Here is a 19,136-nt window from a genome sequence, read left to right on the forward strand (position 1 = left end):
CTTGTAAATTTTCTTGGTATTAGCACTTAAACTACAAACCTTCTTTGCGTATCTGGATTAAATGTCTTATTATTTTTTCCTATGCTTAATAATTTATTATGCACAAGCTTGAATTCCACATTCAGTTCAAAACTGCTGAGAGCAATATAAATTGCAGTGGGGATGCTTAATGTCAAAACCAACACTCATCTGGAAGAGAGTGAATGGCTTATGGAATTCTGGTAGGTTATGTCCCATAAATGCTGATGTACGGCTCATGGTGTTTCTGTATTCTGAGTCTTGGTTGTTTATTTCTTTTGTAACTTACTGAGCAAACATAATGTGTTTTTCTTCAGGTTTTGTCAGTCTTTTGAAGTGCTTTCAGCAGTTCATCTTTCTGTTTAGAAATCTACTTCTTCCTCCCCTCTATGATCATAAATGGTAATTTCTGGTTTGGGGAACATTACTATAAGCTTTAAAATTCAGTGACATTTAACAGACTCCCCAGCTGTGGTAGAAGCTTAATTTGATACTTGTATTTTCTGAGGCAGTAATGTGAATTAGCATGAGGTACAAGCCTCTGGGAAAACTGTATTTGTGGAAGATACTGTTTGTGGAAAGATTGGTCTGCTGCTGGGATTTACTGTATACAGCAGATACCTTCATCCTTCTGGGATTGTGAAGCAGAGAGCTGGGAGGAGAGTTATGGGGAAATGACTGTTTCTTTCTTTGCTTTATCAGAGCTCAGCCATCTGGATGGAAGTAAGTAAATAAAAGATGTAGGGCAGCCCTGTGCCCTTCTGGAGAAGCAGCTGCAGGCATGGCAGCATAACCTGGAGCATCTTGTTGTGTGAATGACCCAGTTCCACCTGAGGCCTGGCCCTAAATCTGTATTTAGAATACTGGGCTGCTTACACTGATGCTGGTACTGCCAGTCTGAAAACAGCACAAGGATTAGGAAACAACCATGGATGAAGCATCTGTCTCAGCTGGCAGCTTCTGCAGGGGCAGCAGTGACCTGTGCTCTGCTCATTGAGCCTTGTCCACACCTGCAGCTCTTGTTTCCTGTGTTTCTGCAGGATTCCTGCTCTGTATATCATGTACTTTGAGCTGCTCACAAACTTACAGCAATGGTATTTCTGCCAGGTGTGGTGCATATAAGTATGGTTGTGTGCAGGTATCTGGTAATGCTGGTGTTTCAACCTTCCTCTTAGACTCTCATCTGATCTTACCTACTGGTTTGGAGTTTTTTTGCTCACATATATTCACTCATCTTTCCCTTTCTGTCTCTGCCACATGCAGTGTCCATCATGTCCAAGATAATTCTTCCTTCTCTATATGCATTTTGTGCAGCTATCACTTTTCTAGGCAAGATCACCCCCTCAGCCTTAAGTCATCAGAGATGTTGCATGAAAGACATGAAATCAGTAGCAGAGCCTTCTACTCTGTTATTCCAAACCCTCAGACTCCTGGCTGGAGGGTTCTAATAGTAGAGAATATTGCCAGTAGATATGCATGGTGTTTTGATTTCCACACAGTTGTTTTCAGGGTGGCACATCATATTTCAGAGGCAGTAGCAAATGTCTAATGGGGCTTCATTACTGATGGAGCTGCACAGTTTCTTTGCAGGAGTACCTTGAGTGCACTGGCTACACTAAACATGTTTGGAAGGTTTAATAGAACTGAACACTTCAGAGTTAGTCTGTTTAAATTGTCTGTATCTTGGCAAATTTAAATTCTTTTCAAAATAGCTGGGATTTAAGAATTGTACGTGTCTCTGTGGGTCATGGTACAGAGAAGACTGTACTTTGGGAAAAAAAGGAGGGGTTGCTGTTTTTTTTCCCCCTAGCATTATTTCAGCATATACATGCATATGGTGTGACTTAACTGTACTTCAGTCTGAAAATTGGGCAATAGAAAATCAATTAGTGTATTACAGATGGGTTTCAGGCAGGATTGTCAAACCTTTTCTAACAGTGCAGTAAAGGCAAATGTGACTGTACAGAAAATAAAAGAATGTCAGTGTAAAAATAAATATGGTCACTATACAACATTATACATTAGAAGACATCTGTTTGGTTTTTATCAAAACCTTACTTGGCAAAAATATGAATTGTAATAGAAGCTACTTGAATATGATTCTTGTTTTGCATAAGCTGGAGCCTAGTTCCTTTAAATCTGTGAGGTTACTATGTCAAGCAGCTCTAAGAGGAAAATCAGTTCTTTTCATTTATCTTTTATTAATGTTTTAGTGACATAGTCCAAATTATTGGCTTGTGTCAATTTGTGGAAAGTATATTCCACACCTGTATTTTGTATGCATTTTTCCATTATTTTCTATGAAAGAGTTATTACCAAAGTGGTAACTTCCCTGTGGAAAAAGGTACTCAAACTGCTAATTTACAGATTTGTATAGGATGGTGTTTTTAAAGTCAGTTTTGATAATGCTAGTATTAGTACAGAATTTAATTCTTATTTTCTTGATTAGAAATAGCTATGTGAAGGTTTTTTATTTATCAACTACTGAAACAATTGCATTTTGAAAATGCTGTTTGAAAATAATTGGAAAATAAGATGATTCAAGTTGATTAGGTCTTTAAATGCATAACTTACTGCTCATCTTTTCAGTTTCTAGGCAGTACAGAAGTGGAGCAGCCCAAAGGCACAGAAGTTGTAAGAGATGCTGTTAGAAAATTAAAGGTAAGAATTTTTAATGAAACACAAATGGAATGTACTCTTAACGTCTTTTCACCCAGGTTCTCTAGGTGCATTCACTGGCTCTAGAAGTACTTGCTTTTACTCATCTCTTTAGAGTACAGGCTCTTCTTTATGTCTGTATGGTCAGGTGTTCTGCTGTATACAATATTTAGTTGTCTTGCGGATTATGCAATTATTCAGAAATAATTATAAAGTTAATGTACTTCTATGGGTATGCTGCTTCTTTGGGGTTTTTAGGGCTTCATTAATACAAATGGAGGTAGCAAGAATTTGTTTTAAAACTGAGAAAATCAGACTTTTGCAATTTCCTCTTGGTTACATGTGCTTGGGCACCAAGGGACTTGGTGGACAACTGAAATTATCCAAGTGCAATGACTTGTTGAGGGTTGTTTTCACTTAACGTGGCTTTGAGAGGGCTGGTGAGCTCAGAGCTCTTCAGTCACTGAGCTGGGGCAGGGAATGCGGTTTGTTCCGTTCCACTGCCTTGTTCCTGTGGAATTGCACTGTTTCATGCTTAGCTGCTCTGAGCTATTGGCCCTTCAGTTTATCTAGATGTAGAAATCTTTCTCCCTGCTATTGCATTTTTCTTAACTTTTTCACAGGTTTTTCATTATTCAATTAAACAAGTTCCTTGGAAATGGGCAAGAAATGTGGGGAGTCAATATTGAGAAAATTGTGTTATTACCATGCTAAAGAAATGCAGAAAGGAAACATGAGGTTGCTCGTGTAGCTCAACTTTTAAGGCTCAATTTTCCCTGGAGAAAGCCATCTTTATGAGATGGACCAGTAACCTTATCAAGGTATTGAAACACATTCTTTGCTATTTCTTTCACTCCACCAAAATAGTACAGCTGCCTTTAATGATTGATTTAATTGATTCTTAGAGTGTTTTGTGCCAAAAAGACTTTATTGTGCTGCAGTTGTCAGGGTCATTATTGCCTAGTCGTTTTCAAGTTTTAGGCTAATTTTGAGCCCTTTTAAGCATTGCAGCATTCTGTCAGTGGAAACAAAATGTTTGGGTTTGTGTGCACCTTGTGTCTTTATAAAATTCCAGTACCCCTAGTGAAGTTAGTTCTGTGCAGAAATCTGTCACAGTGACATCTTGCTACGGAGCAGCTTTGCTTCTGTTTTAATGGTGTTTTATTGGACTCGTGTGTAAACCAAATGCTGAGTGTCTGTCTCACTGGTGGAACCCCAGGTTGGCCTGGGCTCTCACTGATCCCTGGAGGAGGCTTTGAGTGCGTTTGTAGGAACCCAGGACATCCCTCTGGATGCCCTGGATGACTTGAGACCCTGACAGGGACTCAGAAGCTTTGGCACAGAGCCCAAGACCCCTGTGCCTTTGATTTTAGCCCCTGGGAAAAATTACCACCTCTGCATTAAGAGTCACAAGCCACAAAAAATAAGTAGAGTATAAGTTAGTTTATCAAAAGGTGAAAAAGTAGAATTTTAAGATCTTTTAGAATAGGGGTCTAGGGTCAAGATGGAGGAACCTGGGTGTGTTCTGTCCTTCTTTCTCCTTCTTCCTAACATCCATCTTTTGGGTGAGTTGGCACTTTTACATTGCTGTAGAGTAGAACTAGACTGTACAATATAAGTGATAGGTATTGGAAGATAATTGTAAATAATGTTACATAGTTTATAGTATAAAGAGATAATACCACCCTGAAGGTGGGCAGTGTGCCTAGGACTGACCTGCTGAGCAGACCTTGGCTGGTCAAGGCAAGATCTTCTTAGATTAGATAAAATAAACAACCTCTGGAAACCACAGAAGATGACTCCTGACTTTTTCTCTGGTGCTCAGGCGGGGACATTGAGACTTTTAACATACACTGGTGGTTGTCTCCAACTCCTGAGACACCACCGGCCATATGTGTTGGGTTCTGTGATTTCACACATGGAAATAGTTTCCTCTGAGGGCAAGTCCAAAAAGTATTTCAAATGACTGCCCTCAGAAGTGTGGGCAGAGCCAGAAATGTTGTGTAGGTGTTTATGGTGTCACTGGAATGTGTAGATACCTGCTCTAACTTTCTACACACATTCCCTAAGTAAACCACCTTGGAGATAGAACTCTAAATAGTTGCTGCCAGAATCACATTATTTTCTTCAAATGTGGAATTTTGGAGTTTAGATATCAAGTATTGCATGTGATCTTACATAATCACAAGTTTATTAGAGAACTTCCAAAGTAAATAAAGATGGTTTTCAGAAGGACTTGAAAAATCTTGGAACAGAATTCAGAGAGCAATGAAAACACTTTTTTTTAAATAATCCCCAATTAATTGAATACTCATTTGAAGACTGACTTACATTGTGCATCTGTAGTCTTTGAAGAGAAGCCTGGAGGTACTGGATTTTTTTTTATTAAACACACATCTGTAGCTTGTTTTTACAGAATGCTAATTGAAAATTGTTAAGCAATTAAAACAGTTTGAAAAACTGTCATATTGAACGAAATATTGAAGAAATATAAAGTAGCTTGGGGGTAGTAGAGTTTTTCAAAGACCATGTAGCTTCTCATGCCATATTTATATTTTTGAATTAGCTGCATTTGCTTTTAATTGCTGTGTTATTAATCATAATTTAGTTTTAATTAAAATTAATAGCTAGCAGAAAATCAACTGACACTTTCCTAATGTTTAGAGCTATTTTTACAAGTGACATGCATCCCTCTAATAAGCTTTTGAGGTCATGTGCTTCCAGTGATAGACAGACCATGAAACACAGCCACCAGAAAGCATTTTTCTTAAAGCCCTCATGTCACCAAACTGTCAGAGTCAAGATTTGATATACAACTGTTTACTACTCTAAATCAAAAGCCCTTAACTCAGCACAAAGATTTGGGTTGCCCAGCACAGAAACTGCAGCTGACATTCCACAAACTGATTTTTCCCAGCAGATGGAGCTGATGTTCTACAGAAACACAAAATATCTTGGACAAGCTTTTTTTTTGAGGCTTCATTCCACTTTTATCTCAAATACAACTTATATTTGTTTGACAGTTTTTCTGGGACAATTGAAATTAGAAGATAGGCTTTCTTCAAACAACTCTGTTTAATTTTTCTAGAGGATTCTCCAATGGTTTTATCTAGGTGGGATTTCCCCTTGTGTTTTCCAAGTGCTTGGAGCTTTATTGGAGGAGGAAGAAGGAACTTGAACACTGTTTTACAATGTGTTTATTTATTTGTAAGGTGAGGTGTACTATTATCAAAATAGTTTTCCTTCAAGCTTTCTAGTCAAACTTATTTCTAGAATGAAACAAAAACTAAAGCACATGGCACCCAGATGCTGTATCCAAACATGCCTATGGTACTCAAACGTCTACATGTTGTCACACTTTATTTTAAGTGAAATTATTACTTTCTTTGATTAATGAAGTTTTTAACTTGTTGATCAGACTGTAAGAATAAATTTGATCCTTCTTATAAAGTGCCAGAAGGGTTACCAGGGATGGGAACAGGTTTAAAGAGCAGCATGACATGTGGAAGGGGCACCATAACCAGAGCAGTGGTAAGAAAGCTGCATGGAGGAACCTTAAGGAGAAACCAGAATAACCACCTGAGTTTTGGGCTGTTTCTTCTGCAGTTTTCCAAGGGATGTTTTTGTCAGGGCCAAACTTAAGGCTGCTCGCTTACCCAGCTTTAATTCATTATCTTTTTTATTTTCTACTTTTCTCCTGTAAGTGGAGATGTCCAGACAAAATGCAAATAGAATGAATCACTTTGAAACAACTTGAAGTTTTCATCATGTCCTTGACCTCTAAGGGTACACAAAGTGAAGAGTGCTCGTTCACACGCTTCCACCCATGCAGAGATGCTGTCCTGCTGCTGTCCTTAAAGGACCGTCCATGGATATTGTTCTGAGCTCCCTTCTGTGCTAAAGCTCAGTTTCATTTGTTGTTCAAAGGACAGAGGAGGGTGGAGTACAGAGAAGCTTTTAATATTGAGATAAAGAGATTTGCAGCCAAGCCTTCCAGCCATGACTGCTCTCTTTGAAGTACTGCAGAAAGTGGAATTTGTGGTACAGGACCAGTCAAGGACATCCTGAACACTGAAACAAGTGAAATGAAAAAAGCTGAATAAGAAAATACCTGTTTACCCTGCCTCTCAAAAAACCTAAAATTAAATCCTGACCCTCCCTGCCACCCCCCAAAAAAAAAAAAAATAAAAATCTCCAACAAATCCCCAAAACTCTGTGCCACCAGACAAAATAACCAAAAGGTCTCAAAACACCAACAACAAAGCAGCCCACCCCAAATAAAACACAAAAAAAATCTGTCAGGAGCTGAGAGATGGGAAAAAGACTGCACTGTATTGTCTTCTACACTGTGGATAATAGATGGATAACCTTCCTCTCAGTCCAGTGTGTGTCTGGAAAATAAAATACAACCTATTCCACAGAAATACACTTCTGGATGGCTTTTTCCCTACCCATATGTTTACTGAGAGATTGAATTTTGCATATCAGTGGCCTTTTCACCCTTTTTCTCCTCTTGACAGCTATTTTTCAGAAGCCATAATTTCATCATGCCCAAATCAAATGTCCATGAGAGTTTGGACCATAACATGACCAATTAGGTGATATGAAGGCACTGCATGTTTCCTTGTAATGAATGTTGTAACAAAAAAAAGGAGGAAAAGCATCTTCTCCAAGACAGGTTACAAAGCTGTTTTCCAGCTTATCCAATGACCCTGCCCTAAGCCAGGGCTCTAAGGTGTGAAGTGCAATGTCTGATTTGTCACTGGTCACCTGCATTAACTGAAGGCGTTGAACCTCTCTTCCCTGGGGTGAAGATTAGTACCCAAATTGCAGGAACATCTCCCTTTTGATGTCTTAACTATTTTTAATTGAATCTTGAATCATGCAAGGAGGTGTAAATATTAAAGAGAAGCACGTAATTTTGATTGCATGGCTTGAATTGATTTATAGATATATAGACATAATTAGTCTTCACAGTTAATTCTTTAGCTCCAGTTCCTAGCTGTCTTGAAAAACTGATGTTTTTTCTCATGGCATTTTTGCTGATTGTGGTTTGCTAAGATTTGATGCTGAAACATATCAGATTTGATTTTAATAAGGCTCTTAGAGTATTCATTTTCCCCTGCTGCTGTGATAAATTACAGTAATTTCACGATTATAAGCCGCACCATTTTGACTAAAATTTTGGTCCGAATCCAAAGTGCGGCTTATAATCAGGTGCGGCTTATATATGGACAAAGAACAAAAAGTTGCTGTTTTAGTTTGGAGGACAGGTGTCTGCTGAGAAAGGCAGGAACTTCTCTTTGAAATGGAGAATGCAAACCCCCCTCCCTCCAAATTATTATAATTTTGAAATCCAGGGGCTCTCAGGCAAAAAATATGGGAATTAGGAATAACAGTTCTTTACTAGGGAAATTAAAATAGAAATACAGTACTACAAAGAAACAAACTGCAAACCCTGACGAAGTCGGAGTACAACCTGACACCCCGTCAGGCAGGGTGTTGGTAGCAGTCCCATTAAATGGTGGCTGCATCCTCCTGCAATGACAGATGTGATTCAGTTGGAGCAGTGCTCCTGTACAAGGTGCAATTTCCCTCTGGAGGTCCAGTGGTGATGTGGAAAAATCCGGTTTTTCTCTGGAGTCCAGTGGAGAAAGGGGCTCCCTTAGTGTCCCAAACCCTTTGTTTTTATCTTGGTAAGAAATGTTGGGCTCTTCCCCCTGGCTGGAGCAACTTTCAATTGGATGCAGTAATTTTATCAGTCACACAGTGGGACTCAATGGCCATTAGCAGAAAATGACTGGCTGGAGGAAGGATGGGTTGTGAAAAGATAAAGAACAATGCCCTGCCTGGTTTCAGTGGATGGCCCATTAGCAGAATATCTGCCATTGAGATAAGGATCACTGTCCCCACCCTCAACAGATGGTGATAGAACAGATACCTTTTATCACACTCTGTATTGTAACATGCGGCTTATAATCAGGTGCGGCTTATATATGGACAAAAAATGAAAAGTTGCTGAAACCCAGAAGTGCGGCTTATATTCAGTGCGGCTTATAATCGTGAAATTACTGTACAAAAGATATGGATAGTTTTTCTTTATTTTTAAAACTAAGTTAAACCATAGAAAATAAGTTTATTTATATCTGTTCCTTTCCCTAAAAATGCAATGAAAATATAATGTTAATTCTGAAGTAGTTGAACACAAACTAGCCCATCCCACTGAGCTGGACGAAACCTGGGATTCGTGCATGAGAAAATTATATGTATAAACTCACAGTTGAAGAATTTGGCCCGCTGTGTCTCTTCCCAATCCGTGCTGTGATTCATTATAATTTTATATCATTTTCCATTTTGATGCCAATGGGAGGCTGCAGATTTTTACCCTCTTAAATAATCTTGTTACTGTGTGAGATACAAATATTACTAGGCTTCAAATGTGTGCTGATAGGAAAATATATTTGTACATCTCCCAGGTCCAGAGGTCCCTTGGTCCCTTCTTTAGCTAGAAGGAATGACTTAGAAATAAATAAAAGAGTAAGTTCTTGATACCTGACTCAGTGGTGGGATGTACTGTTCAAACCCTGCACAAGTTTGGGAGGTAGCTGAATGTGGCATTCTGGAAAATGTCAGATAGAAAAGAAATTGCTGATCAGTATCTATGTGTTATCTGTTATTGCACAGGGCAGTGGGCAGGAAAAATGCTAAGAAAGGAGCTGCCACAGATTTTCTGAATTAATCTTTGTGTGCTGTTCACTGTCCATACCAAGTAAACCTTTGATTAAAAAACTCATTTTTCTGGATGTCTGTATGGAAGGGGTTCTTTTGTGATTGCTTTCTTTCACCATTGGCCTGGCTTTGATTTTATGGAAACTGTCCTGTGATTATTTTTTTTTCTATTTTGTCAACATCCTTCTGCATTTGAAGCCCTTCACAGACAACATTTGAGTGTTTTCCCACAAACAGCCGATGAAGTGCAGCCACTGTTGTCATGTTTGAAATACCTTCCCAGTTTTGGTTTCATGAGAAGGTCCTCTGTTAGTGGAAGCCTCACCATGTTATCAAGCTTTCATTCTTCCATTCTCACAGGGTAGTCTCCCAAGGACCAAAGTTTGTTGTCACATGTGGGATTTGCAGGATTTCGTGTAGGAAAGCAGCAGGCTCTGTTGGGATAACAGTCTGTGGTGTTCTGGTTGATGAGGGCTCTCTCTGTTATTTGCTCCTTCATCAGTCTTTGTGCTCTGCAAGCTTCCTCTGTAACCATTTTAGATTACAGATCATTAGTTTTCTCCCCTTTTTTTTCCCCATTTTATTTTTTCTGCCTGCGGATTTTATCAGTAATTATTTTTCTCCTGGTCATTGTTCAATAATGTCATGCTTAAGAAATAAACCCTGCTGGAATACATTAGAAACATATCTTCCCAATGACAATTTCCTGTTTATAGCTACATCTGGAGACTAATGTCACTAACTTAACTCATACTTTCTTTCTATTGCTTCATTTTCTTAAATATAATGGCATACAAAATGCAGATGCTTTGTCTACTTGGACAAGCTGCATTTTTGTAAAATCTTGGTCATCATTAATTCCATCTCACTCTGTAGTTCTTGAACTGGGTTTGTGCTTTTTGAGAGTGGAGACGTGGTAGGGTCAGTTTGTTCACCCTTTTTTTAGAATTGGCACAGAACTGCCTTCTGGAACTTCCTCAGTGTTGTAAGTCTTCTTGACTACTTGGAGCAAGCTTTGGCCAGCTGCTCTGAAACTTGTGCAAGTTATTAACATAATTTACTTTAAAACCTTTTTCTTTAAAACTTCCTTTAAAAAGTACAACTTTTTCATGTTGTAGCTGTTGCTTGAGACTCTGAGATGCTTGCTGTTGGAAAATCAAGCATTCTATCATCATTCTCAATACATACCAGGAGTTTAATGCAGTAAAATCAAATATGATTTGTGCTTTCTCTTCACTACTGCACAGAAATACTTGTGCATGGCTTGTTTGCAGAGGGACATTTCCCAAAGGTCAAGATTTGTTCCAGGCTGTTTCAAGGTGACTTGTGCCCCAGGGTTATCTGTTCCATGCATGTCTTTCTGGCACCATTGGGAATTGAGATGTCCAAACTGTCCAGGTGATCTTCGGGTTTTGTAGTGATTCCATTTAACCTGGCAAAGTGCAGAGTACTGAGAAAAGGAATCACACACATCCTCGAAGTCCCACCCAATGAAGGGACATCAGGAAATTGCAAATCAGAGAGGAAAGCTGGTGGAGCATCTAATGAATAAATGCATGATCTGAAAATTATCTGAAGACACTCTAAGTTTTATATTTGGCCTGGAAAAAATAAATCTGTGGCAATAAAGCAATGGTTGCCCTGTCTTTTTCCTCTTTAAGCACAGACTTAGAAGGCTAAATTTGCAGTATAAAATCTATGACAGATTTTGTGGTTTAATTAGTGATTTTTTTAATTTAAAAAATATATTTTTTCTCTGTAGTAAATTTTAATTGTCCTTTGAAGTCAACAGCTGTCATTGGCCAAAATGCTGTAAAACAGCAACTAGGATTTTTAAAATTTTATGTTCTAGAAAATGTCTTTTTAAAAAATTAAAAAATGCATCTGAAATGGCACACCTTAATAAAAATACCAGGATTACTGTGTATTAAAAGTGTATAGAGCAAGACATGGGGTTGAAGTTAAACATGCAGATGGGAAAAAGGATGTGTTGCAAGAGGCATACACTTGATGCTGAAGAGGCAGAACTAGAAATTGTTTACTTGACTCTCAACTAATTGGTTTTCACTAGTATGTAATCCTGTATAAAATAAACATATAAAATATGTAAATGCACCTTTATAAAATATTTGGCCAGTGACTGTAGCAGTTAAAGATGTGGAAATGCAAAATACGTATTTATATTTAAGAGGTTTTTATGTGCATGGCACAGAGTGGCTTCGATGGGGGATAGTTGTTTGGGGGTTTTTGGGGTATGAGGGTGGTGTTTGTTTTGCTAAGTGTGTGATACTTATCTGCTATTGGAGTGCATTAATCAGTAAGGAAGTGTCTGGGTAAGTCCTGTTACTGTGTGAAGTTAATAGGATTAATTATAAATTAATGTTTAGCTATTAAAAGTCCAATAAGTATGTATTCAAAATGAGGAATGAAATTGGGAGGAAGGGAAAAAGAGATTCATTTTGTGCTTTTAGGGTGGTTCTCCAAATTAGTTAATAATTTACCATGAATGAAGCTGCCTGTAAGCAAAATGAAATAAAAGAGATTGACAGTCATCTTGTGTAAAGCACTTGTGTTATGGGATGATTTTCCAAGCTGGAAAAGGATCAGAGCAAAAATCCAAACCCTGAAATATCACTTAAATGAATAATTACTTGTAATCAGAGATTTAAGGATTTGTAGGAGAGGTATCAGTTGGCTGCTTCACAATCACAAGGGAATTCATGCTTGTGTGTTCCAGGTCTGATAGGGTGATGCCAAGGGTTGATGGTAGATTCTTGATGGCACTAAAAGCCATTGTCCTCTCTGAGTTCTGACACACAGAGTATTGGTACTGATACCAATGGGGAATTACACATCCAGTTTATTCTTGAATGAGAATGTTGAGCATCATGTGTTCAAACATAGGGCTCAGAAGCAGACTCTCTAACTTCTGGCTTTAAGTGGATCGTCATCCTTATTCATGCATTTGAAAATGTTATTCCAGGCAAAGATTTAAGAGTAAAAGGGCAACATTTTGCTCTAGTAACAAAGCAAAATATGGAGCAATCACATATATTTGCTAGGAAAGATACCTGGATTTAAGGCTCTTCTTAACTGTCATGCAGGACAAATTTGAGACACTGTGATGACTTTATAGGCAGTGTTCGTGAGAGAAAGGTAAGTCTAGAAAAGGAGATACAAAAGGATGGAAAATGTATGGAATAGGACTAATCACTCAACCCAGTCATATAAAGTACTGTCTAACCATCATCTAGTGAGCTGCAGGCAGATAAATTCTGAGAATAAAATAGATAAAGTTCTTCTTAGGTGTTGATAACTGCAGTGCTTTCAAGCTGACCCTGTTTAAAACAACTGACAGAATATCTTAAAGGAACATCTGGAAGTACCCTCAATGTATGAGTATGGAAGTGAGTTTAGAAATAGTGGGGTGTGGAAAATACACTGATGCTCCTTGCTCAACAACCAGGCAGCTGCTAAACTGAAAACTGCTATCAGAAAAAATTCATGCAGAAGCTTCAATTAAGTGCATAAAAAACAGATAAAAGTTTCAGGGAAACATGCTATGTAATTTTAAAATACTTCCCGAATTTTAGGACCATTCTGTAGTGTGCAGTTAGAAATTCTGGTCTGTACCCAACTGAAACACTTGGAATAGTTGGTATTGTTTATGGGAAGCTTATTGAAGAAGGAATGAAACAACTTCAGGTAGAGGGAGTTGAGAGAAAATGAGAATTAATAAAAACTAACTTACTACTAATGTGGTTTCTATTGTATTTTTTGTGTTTCAGTTTGCAAGGCATATCAAGAAATCTGAAGGCCAAAAGACACCCAAAGTTGAGTTACAAATCTCAATCTATGGTGTAAAAATTCTAGATCCAAAAACAAAGGTAAGAAACTTACATGGGTTTTTTGCATGCTGAACTAGTAAATATTTGTTTCACAGATTTTAAGGTTTTCATTGGTTTGTATTTTTTTAAGTATCATAACAAAAGCCATTCTGTTGATGGAGAAAATCCTCTCAAATACCATGTTTTGTTACAGCACCTGGGTGACATCTTCCCAGGAAGGTGCATGGTAGTCCTGAAAGCACACTGTAGCTAATGTGGCATTCAAGTTTTTTAATCCTTTCACAGCAGGACTTTTAACTTTGAGGAAGGTGAAAACAATGAGCTAAATAAATGATAAAATGATAAAATCATTTCCATTTTTATGTTGGGTATTGAATTTGGTAGAGTCTTTTGTTCCTGCTTGTGAATTGTGGAGTAATTTCTGCATTCAGACAGTGGCAGTGCCTTTTCTCAGATGGTGGCTGCAGTTCAATGCTAAAGATGCTTGCAGCTCATTTTTGCTTCAGACTTTTTACACAGCCGGAACTCAACAGTTCATACAGAAGCAGAGGGGACAAGAAATATCCATGTCAACTTTAATTGGAGTTTTTGCATCTTCCTTGTGCTTTAGGGCAGACAGGGGTGCTAAACCCCATATCCTGGCAAAAATAAGAGTTTGAAATGCCAGATGATCTTAGCCTTCCTGCAGAGATTAACAGGAAGCTGTGGGATATATGTTCCTGGGGGAGTAGGATCATTCTAATCTCTTAGCAATGTTGTTATTGCAATTCAAGTAGTAATCTTGAGCAGTCTTTTTATCTCCCCCACTTAGGCTCTTGCAGCTGCATGTTAATTTCAATGGCTTTTTCCTTCTTTTTGCACAGGTTATAAATGCTTTAGGAAATTCAATTTCATGTTATCAACACTAAAGTCTTTCTTGCAGTGTGTTTTTGAAACAAAGCACTTCAGTATGTTACAGAGGAATATTGGGTTTTAGTCACATAGTGACTATTAATGGCAGTAGGAACAAGAAGCCAGCTTATATATCAGAGCCTGGCACTCAAAAAAGGATTACAGAAGAGTGACTCTGTCTTTCAATGATAAAAAATAATTATATGGATCTATAAACCTCCTAGTGCCAGGGCAATCACAAGTTATTATTGCTGTGTGTTAAAGAGCTACCACAGGACAGAGATTTGAGACATGGGAGAAATAGAATACTCAGAACAGCTATAAAGACTGAGAAAATGAACTCACTTGGGGTAAGGGGACAGGATTGCCTGTAGGGTGCATTTTTTGGCTATGTGGTTTTGTGCAGAGAGGGCATGGCCTTGTTTATGGCCTTACAGCAAGCTGGGAACTCCAGTGCTGCAGAGAGATTTTCTTTTTTTAATAGATAATAGTTCACATCTAGACGACATATTTTCCTTTAAAGCAAATACTGCTTTCCCATGTAATAAGCCAAATAAAATAAAATACCAAGAAGAGACTTGTTGAAGAAAAACAACAAAAAAAATAGTTGAGATAGCTTAATTCAGTCTAGTCAAGCTCTGTCAGCTGAAGAGCATTGCTGTTGCAACTTTTTAAATAGCTGGGACTTGCTTTTTAATGGAAAATTAAATGTAGTAGCAAAAATATACAAATATTGTTTAAAAACTGCTTAGGTGGCATCTCAAGTAAACAAGTATTTGTATGTCCGATTTATTTCTCTTTATTTGCTTAGCAAAGGCATTTTGCTTCTGTTTTCTGTATTTAATGTGGCAAAGTAAGGACTCATTTCAGTAAATCCATTTTAACAAATCTTGGGAGATGATGAAATTTAAAGATGTTGTGCACCTGGAAAAAGAACAGATTATTTTACATAATCAGGCCTTAAATAAATTGCAGAGGGATACAAGGCAACAATAAAATCAATTTTCTGGAACAGAAATTACTATCCAAATAAACACTTCCAGATAGATGCTGTCCAAATAAAAACTTCCTGTTTATGTTCAGTAAAAACAGGAGCTTTTTTTTTTCAGAGATGAGTTTAACTTCTATTACACTCTAAGTCCATTTTTGGGTGCTCTAATGTGCAATAAGAGACATTGAAAAACACTACTGCAGCTTGTCTGCTTTTATGAGGAAATCCAGTGCTTTCCTTTGTGTATCTTTATACTAAATGAGTGCAGTCATTTCTTAAAAACTATCTTTCTGTTTGTTTGCAGGAGGTCCAGCACAACTGTCAGCTTCACAGGATATCCTTTTGTGCTGATGACAAAACTGACAAGAGAATATTTACTTTCATATGCAAAGACTCAGAATCCAATAAGCACCTGTGCTATGTGTTTGACAGTGAGAAGTGTGTAAGTACACGGGAGGCTCTGCAGGGCTGGAGATCACTGTGCTGCTGATGGGTCTGCCCTGCAGTGAGGTGGGAATGGTTAATCATCAACAGCCTGCCTTTTAGCTGGGACTCAGTTTCTCATGCCAGTATAGTGTCTTGCAATTTAGATGGGTTGAATTAAGGAAGAGTCACTTCCTTTAGTGATCTGAGGTGTTTTTCTGGGATAATTTCTCTTATTGCCCAGCTCAACATCCTGGGGGAAGGAACTGCAGTGCTCTTAGAGAAAAGACTCCATCCCACCAGGCTTGAGATATTTGCACAGCTGTTTGCAAAGATTACTGCAACTCTGGGACTGACATACCCTTCCAGGCTTTTCTGCTGATGTCTGTCTCTGGTTTTAGTGTTGGGGGTTTTGTGTGTTTTTTGGTTTTTGGGTTTTTAAAATTATTTTATCACAGCAAGGTTTTCCCTTCTTTGTCCACCCCTTTCCCTGCCACATCTCTCAAGTTTAACACCACAGAGCTTTCCCAGACAGCTCATTGCACCAAGCACTGACATGCTCTGGTGTCTGAGACAGAGCAGTTATTCCTTACTATGTTTACTTTCTCTGCTAAAGTTCTAAGCAAGTGGTGTATCCATATGTTCACCTTTTATTGGTCCTGCTTTGGCATCACTTGTTTCTGAAACTTTGGTGTCCTCCATCAGCTTCCTGTAGGCTTATTTTACCCCCATCATTTTTGACTTAGGTAGTCTGCATTGACTATATAAAAACATCATAACACAGGATATGAATCAGCATAGACTAGTAAATTGTTATACTTTTCACATACAAATGCAATTTCTGGGGTTTTTTTTTTTCTGGATGTATGTAGTTGGAAATAATTGGGCAGATTGTCTGCAGTATTCTGAGTGAACTTTTCTAGTACTCACAAAAATAAGTGTTGAAATCCAGATTTAAAATCAATAAGGGTCAAAAAATCCATTGGCATGGAAACATTTCATTAATCTAAAAGACCTTATTTAATGATTGAACAGCTGTATTTGCTTCAGAAATCACCAGGAGAAGCCATGGTGCAGTATGGTATCTGTGTTTATGGAAATTGAAGACATGATTTGTACTGTCTAGTCTCCTTTCTTTATCCAAAGTGTTTTTACATTCTTTCATAGCATTTTGCCAAGGCATTTTGCTAAAGGGTGCTTGTCATGCTGCTCTGTAGTGTTGGCATCATTCATGGTGGATGGGGCACACCTTTGGGTATGATACATGGTATAAAGTATTTTGTGATCTTCTGAAATTAAAGGAGCTGCAGCAAATATTCCTAATTTACTAACTTCAGTCTTATGTTTTATGTAAAGGCAGAAGAGATAACTTTAACAATTGGTCAAGCGTTTGACTTAGCTTACAGGAAATTTCTGGAATCCGGAGGAAAAGATGTTGAAACAAGGAAACAAATTGCAGGTTTACAGAAAAGAGTAAGTTCTGAACTATGTTGTTCTTTTTAAGAGATAAAAGTACATGCTGCTTTATTTTTATTATTTCCAGCATTATTCTCAGATTGCTAAGGTAAAAAAAAAAAAGAAAAAAGTGTTAAAAAATATTTTATGTTTTGCTATCCTGAAAGAAAAATAAAAAGTAAGGCAGAAATAGAGAGGCTACTGAAATTTAATTCTGTTTTGTAGTCAGATAGTGAGTTAAACCTTGATTCTAAATCATCAGATCTCTGATGAAACTTGTGCTCAGTGGATGCTGTTGTTAAAATCCATGACTATCCCAATAGCTGCTGAATAACTGCTTGCTTTGTAGATTCAAGAATTAGAAACTGAAAATGCCGAACTGAAAAATAAAGTTCAAGATTTGGAAAACCAGTTAAGAATAACACAAGTACATGCATCTCCAGTAAGTACATGACATAACTCTTGTGCCTGAAGTCACTCTATTTCTAATCACTTTACAATCATGATGCGCTCTTCCTAGAGATTGCCATTAACATGCAGTGATCAAGTAACACGTCTGGTGAAGGGAGTGTTGAATTAACAGTGGCATGTTCTGAGCCAGCAGAAGTGCAGATTGCAGTCTCTCCAGCTGTGGCCCTTCCATACCTATTTGTTGCTCCTAAGGACAGTAAATGCTCACTCGAGTAGGGATCCAAATGTGCCAGCTGAGGGTGAAGAACCATTCTGCACAGAAAGGATCTGGTTCCTAAATGCTGCTTGGGAGCTCCTCACAACTTTGTCACAAGCACATGGTCACCTGTGGCTGAGAATCTGCCTGCCAAGCAGTCATTAGGCCTTGGGAACTACTGCTGGGTTGTAGGGAAAGAGAGGAGCAAGGCTGGGTTCCTCGCTGGAAATCCCAGCTGCTCTGCAGTTCCTGTAGATGGTCAGGACAGAAACTTGTTTAAATTACTGGCTGGCACTTCCTGACACCCAGGCAGAGCCTCCAAAAATGCAGGTTGCACTGCAGACTGGTCCTAGTCATTCCCCCTTTTTTACAAGTGTGTTCCATCTGTACAGCTTTAGGCAGCTGTGGAAATAAATACAATTTTTTAACGTTTGTGCAGCAAAATCTCAGAACAAGAGGAACTGCTTTTCAGCTGTGCATTTTGGAGTGCCAGGGAGTTCCTGCCCTGAATGTTCACCATTTCCCCTTAAATGGATGTTCAAAACTGGGCAGTGTACAAGCATATTTGCAGTGGTGCTGGCACTTTTTCAGTAGTGTCTGTACACTGTGTTGATCAGATGGTTGTTCCCATGAGGCACTGCCATTTCATTTTGCTGAAATCTACTTAGAGGAGAGAGCACCATAAATTATAAATACTGTGTAACCACAACAGTGAACATTTTAAATTATGAATGTCTTCTCACTTATGAAGCATTCAGTGATAGGTAATCAATTTTAATCCTAGATTTAATATCAAGTTAGTCAATTCTTTCATCTTTAATTTTCCTCAATCAGGATGGCAGTTTGTATTTATTTATGAATATAATAACTAAATGTATACTTGAATGCAAATAAATAGGCTCTTAAATCCATTGCAATCAATTATTTTCTTTAAAATTGAATGTAAATTAAAGAACTGTATAATTTTGTTAAGCAAAAAAATAAGGAAAATTATTATTAATGCCCCCAAAATATCCAGTCATTCATGGTTTATTATGTCTTTTAAGACAATGATGTTGCATTCCATGTTAAAGAGTTAAGATCTGAATTTATTAATTTGCTGACCACTTGTAAGCTCTCCCTAGATGATGCTTATTGTTAATTACTATTGGCACAGTGATTAAGCACATTGTTTAAATAGCACTTGTGCTGCAACAAAACTATAGAATATTGGTAATTATTGATATTCATTCATTTCAATAATCACTGTTGGCTATTAATTTGCACTTTTATTTTATTGCTTTATTTACTCCTTTAGATTTACAATTAAAGCCCCAAATATTTTGTGTCACAAATGCTTAAAATTGAAGTAAGAGCCACCTAAGAACCTGTTCAACATCTGCATCCATTCTGACACAAAAGATTTCTATAAAAGGATGAGTGCTGGAACAGGATGCCCAGAGGTTGGAGCTCTCTG

The 19,136-nt window shown here is 37.9% G+C and overlaps 1 protein-coding gene across 6 annotated transcripts in view; it reads left to right on the plus strand.

Moving 5' to 3' along the window:
- GULP1 (GULP PTB domain containing engulfment adaptor 1) overlaps positions 1–19,136 on the plus strand; it is a 147,052-nt gene that overhangs the window by 102,341 nt on the left and 25,575 nt on the right. For all 6 annotated transcript variants that reach the window (XM_033064254.2, XM_033064256.2, XM_033064253.2 and 3 more), the window contains 5 exons: positions 2,608–2,679; positions 13,194–13,292; positions 15,440–15,577; positions 16,915–17,031; positions 17,363–17,455. In XM_033064254.2, coding sequence (XP_032920145.1) covers positions 2,608–2,679; positions 13,194–13,292; positions 15,440–15,577; positions 16,915–17,031; positions 17,363–17,455 — 519 coding nt within the window. The remainder of the gene's footprint in view (positions 1–2,607; positions 2,680–13,193; positions 13,293–15,439; positions 15,578–16,914; positions 17,032–17,362; positions 17,456–19,136) is intronic.

Source organism: Catharus ustulatus, chromosome 7 (genome assembly GCF_009819885.2).
Source record: "Catharus ustulatus isolate bCatUst1 chromosome 7, bCatUst1.pri.v2, whole genome shotgun sequence".
NCBI lineage: Eukaryota > Metazoa > Chordata > Aves > Passeriformes > Turdidae > Catharus > Catharus ustulatus.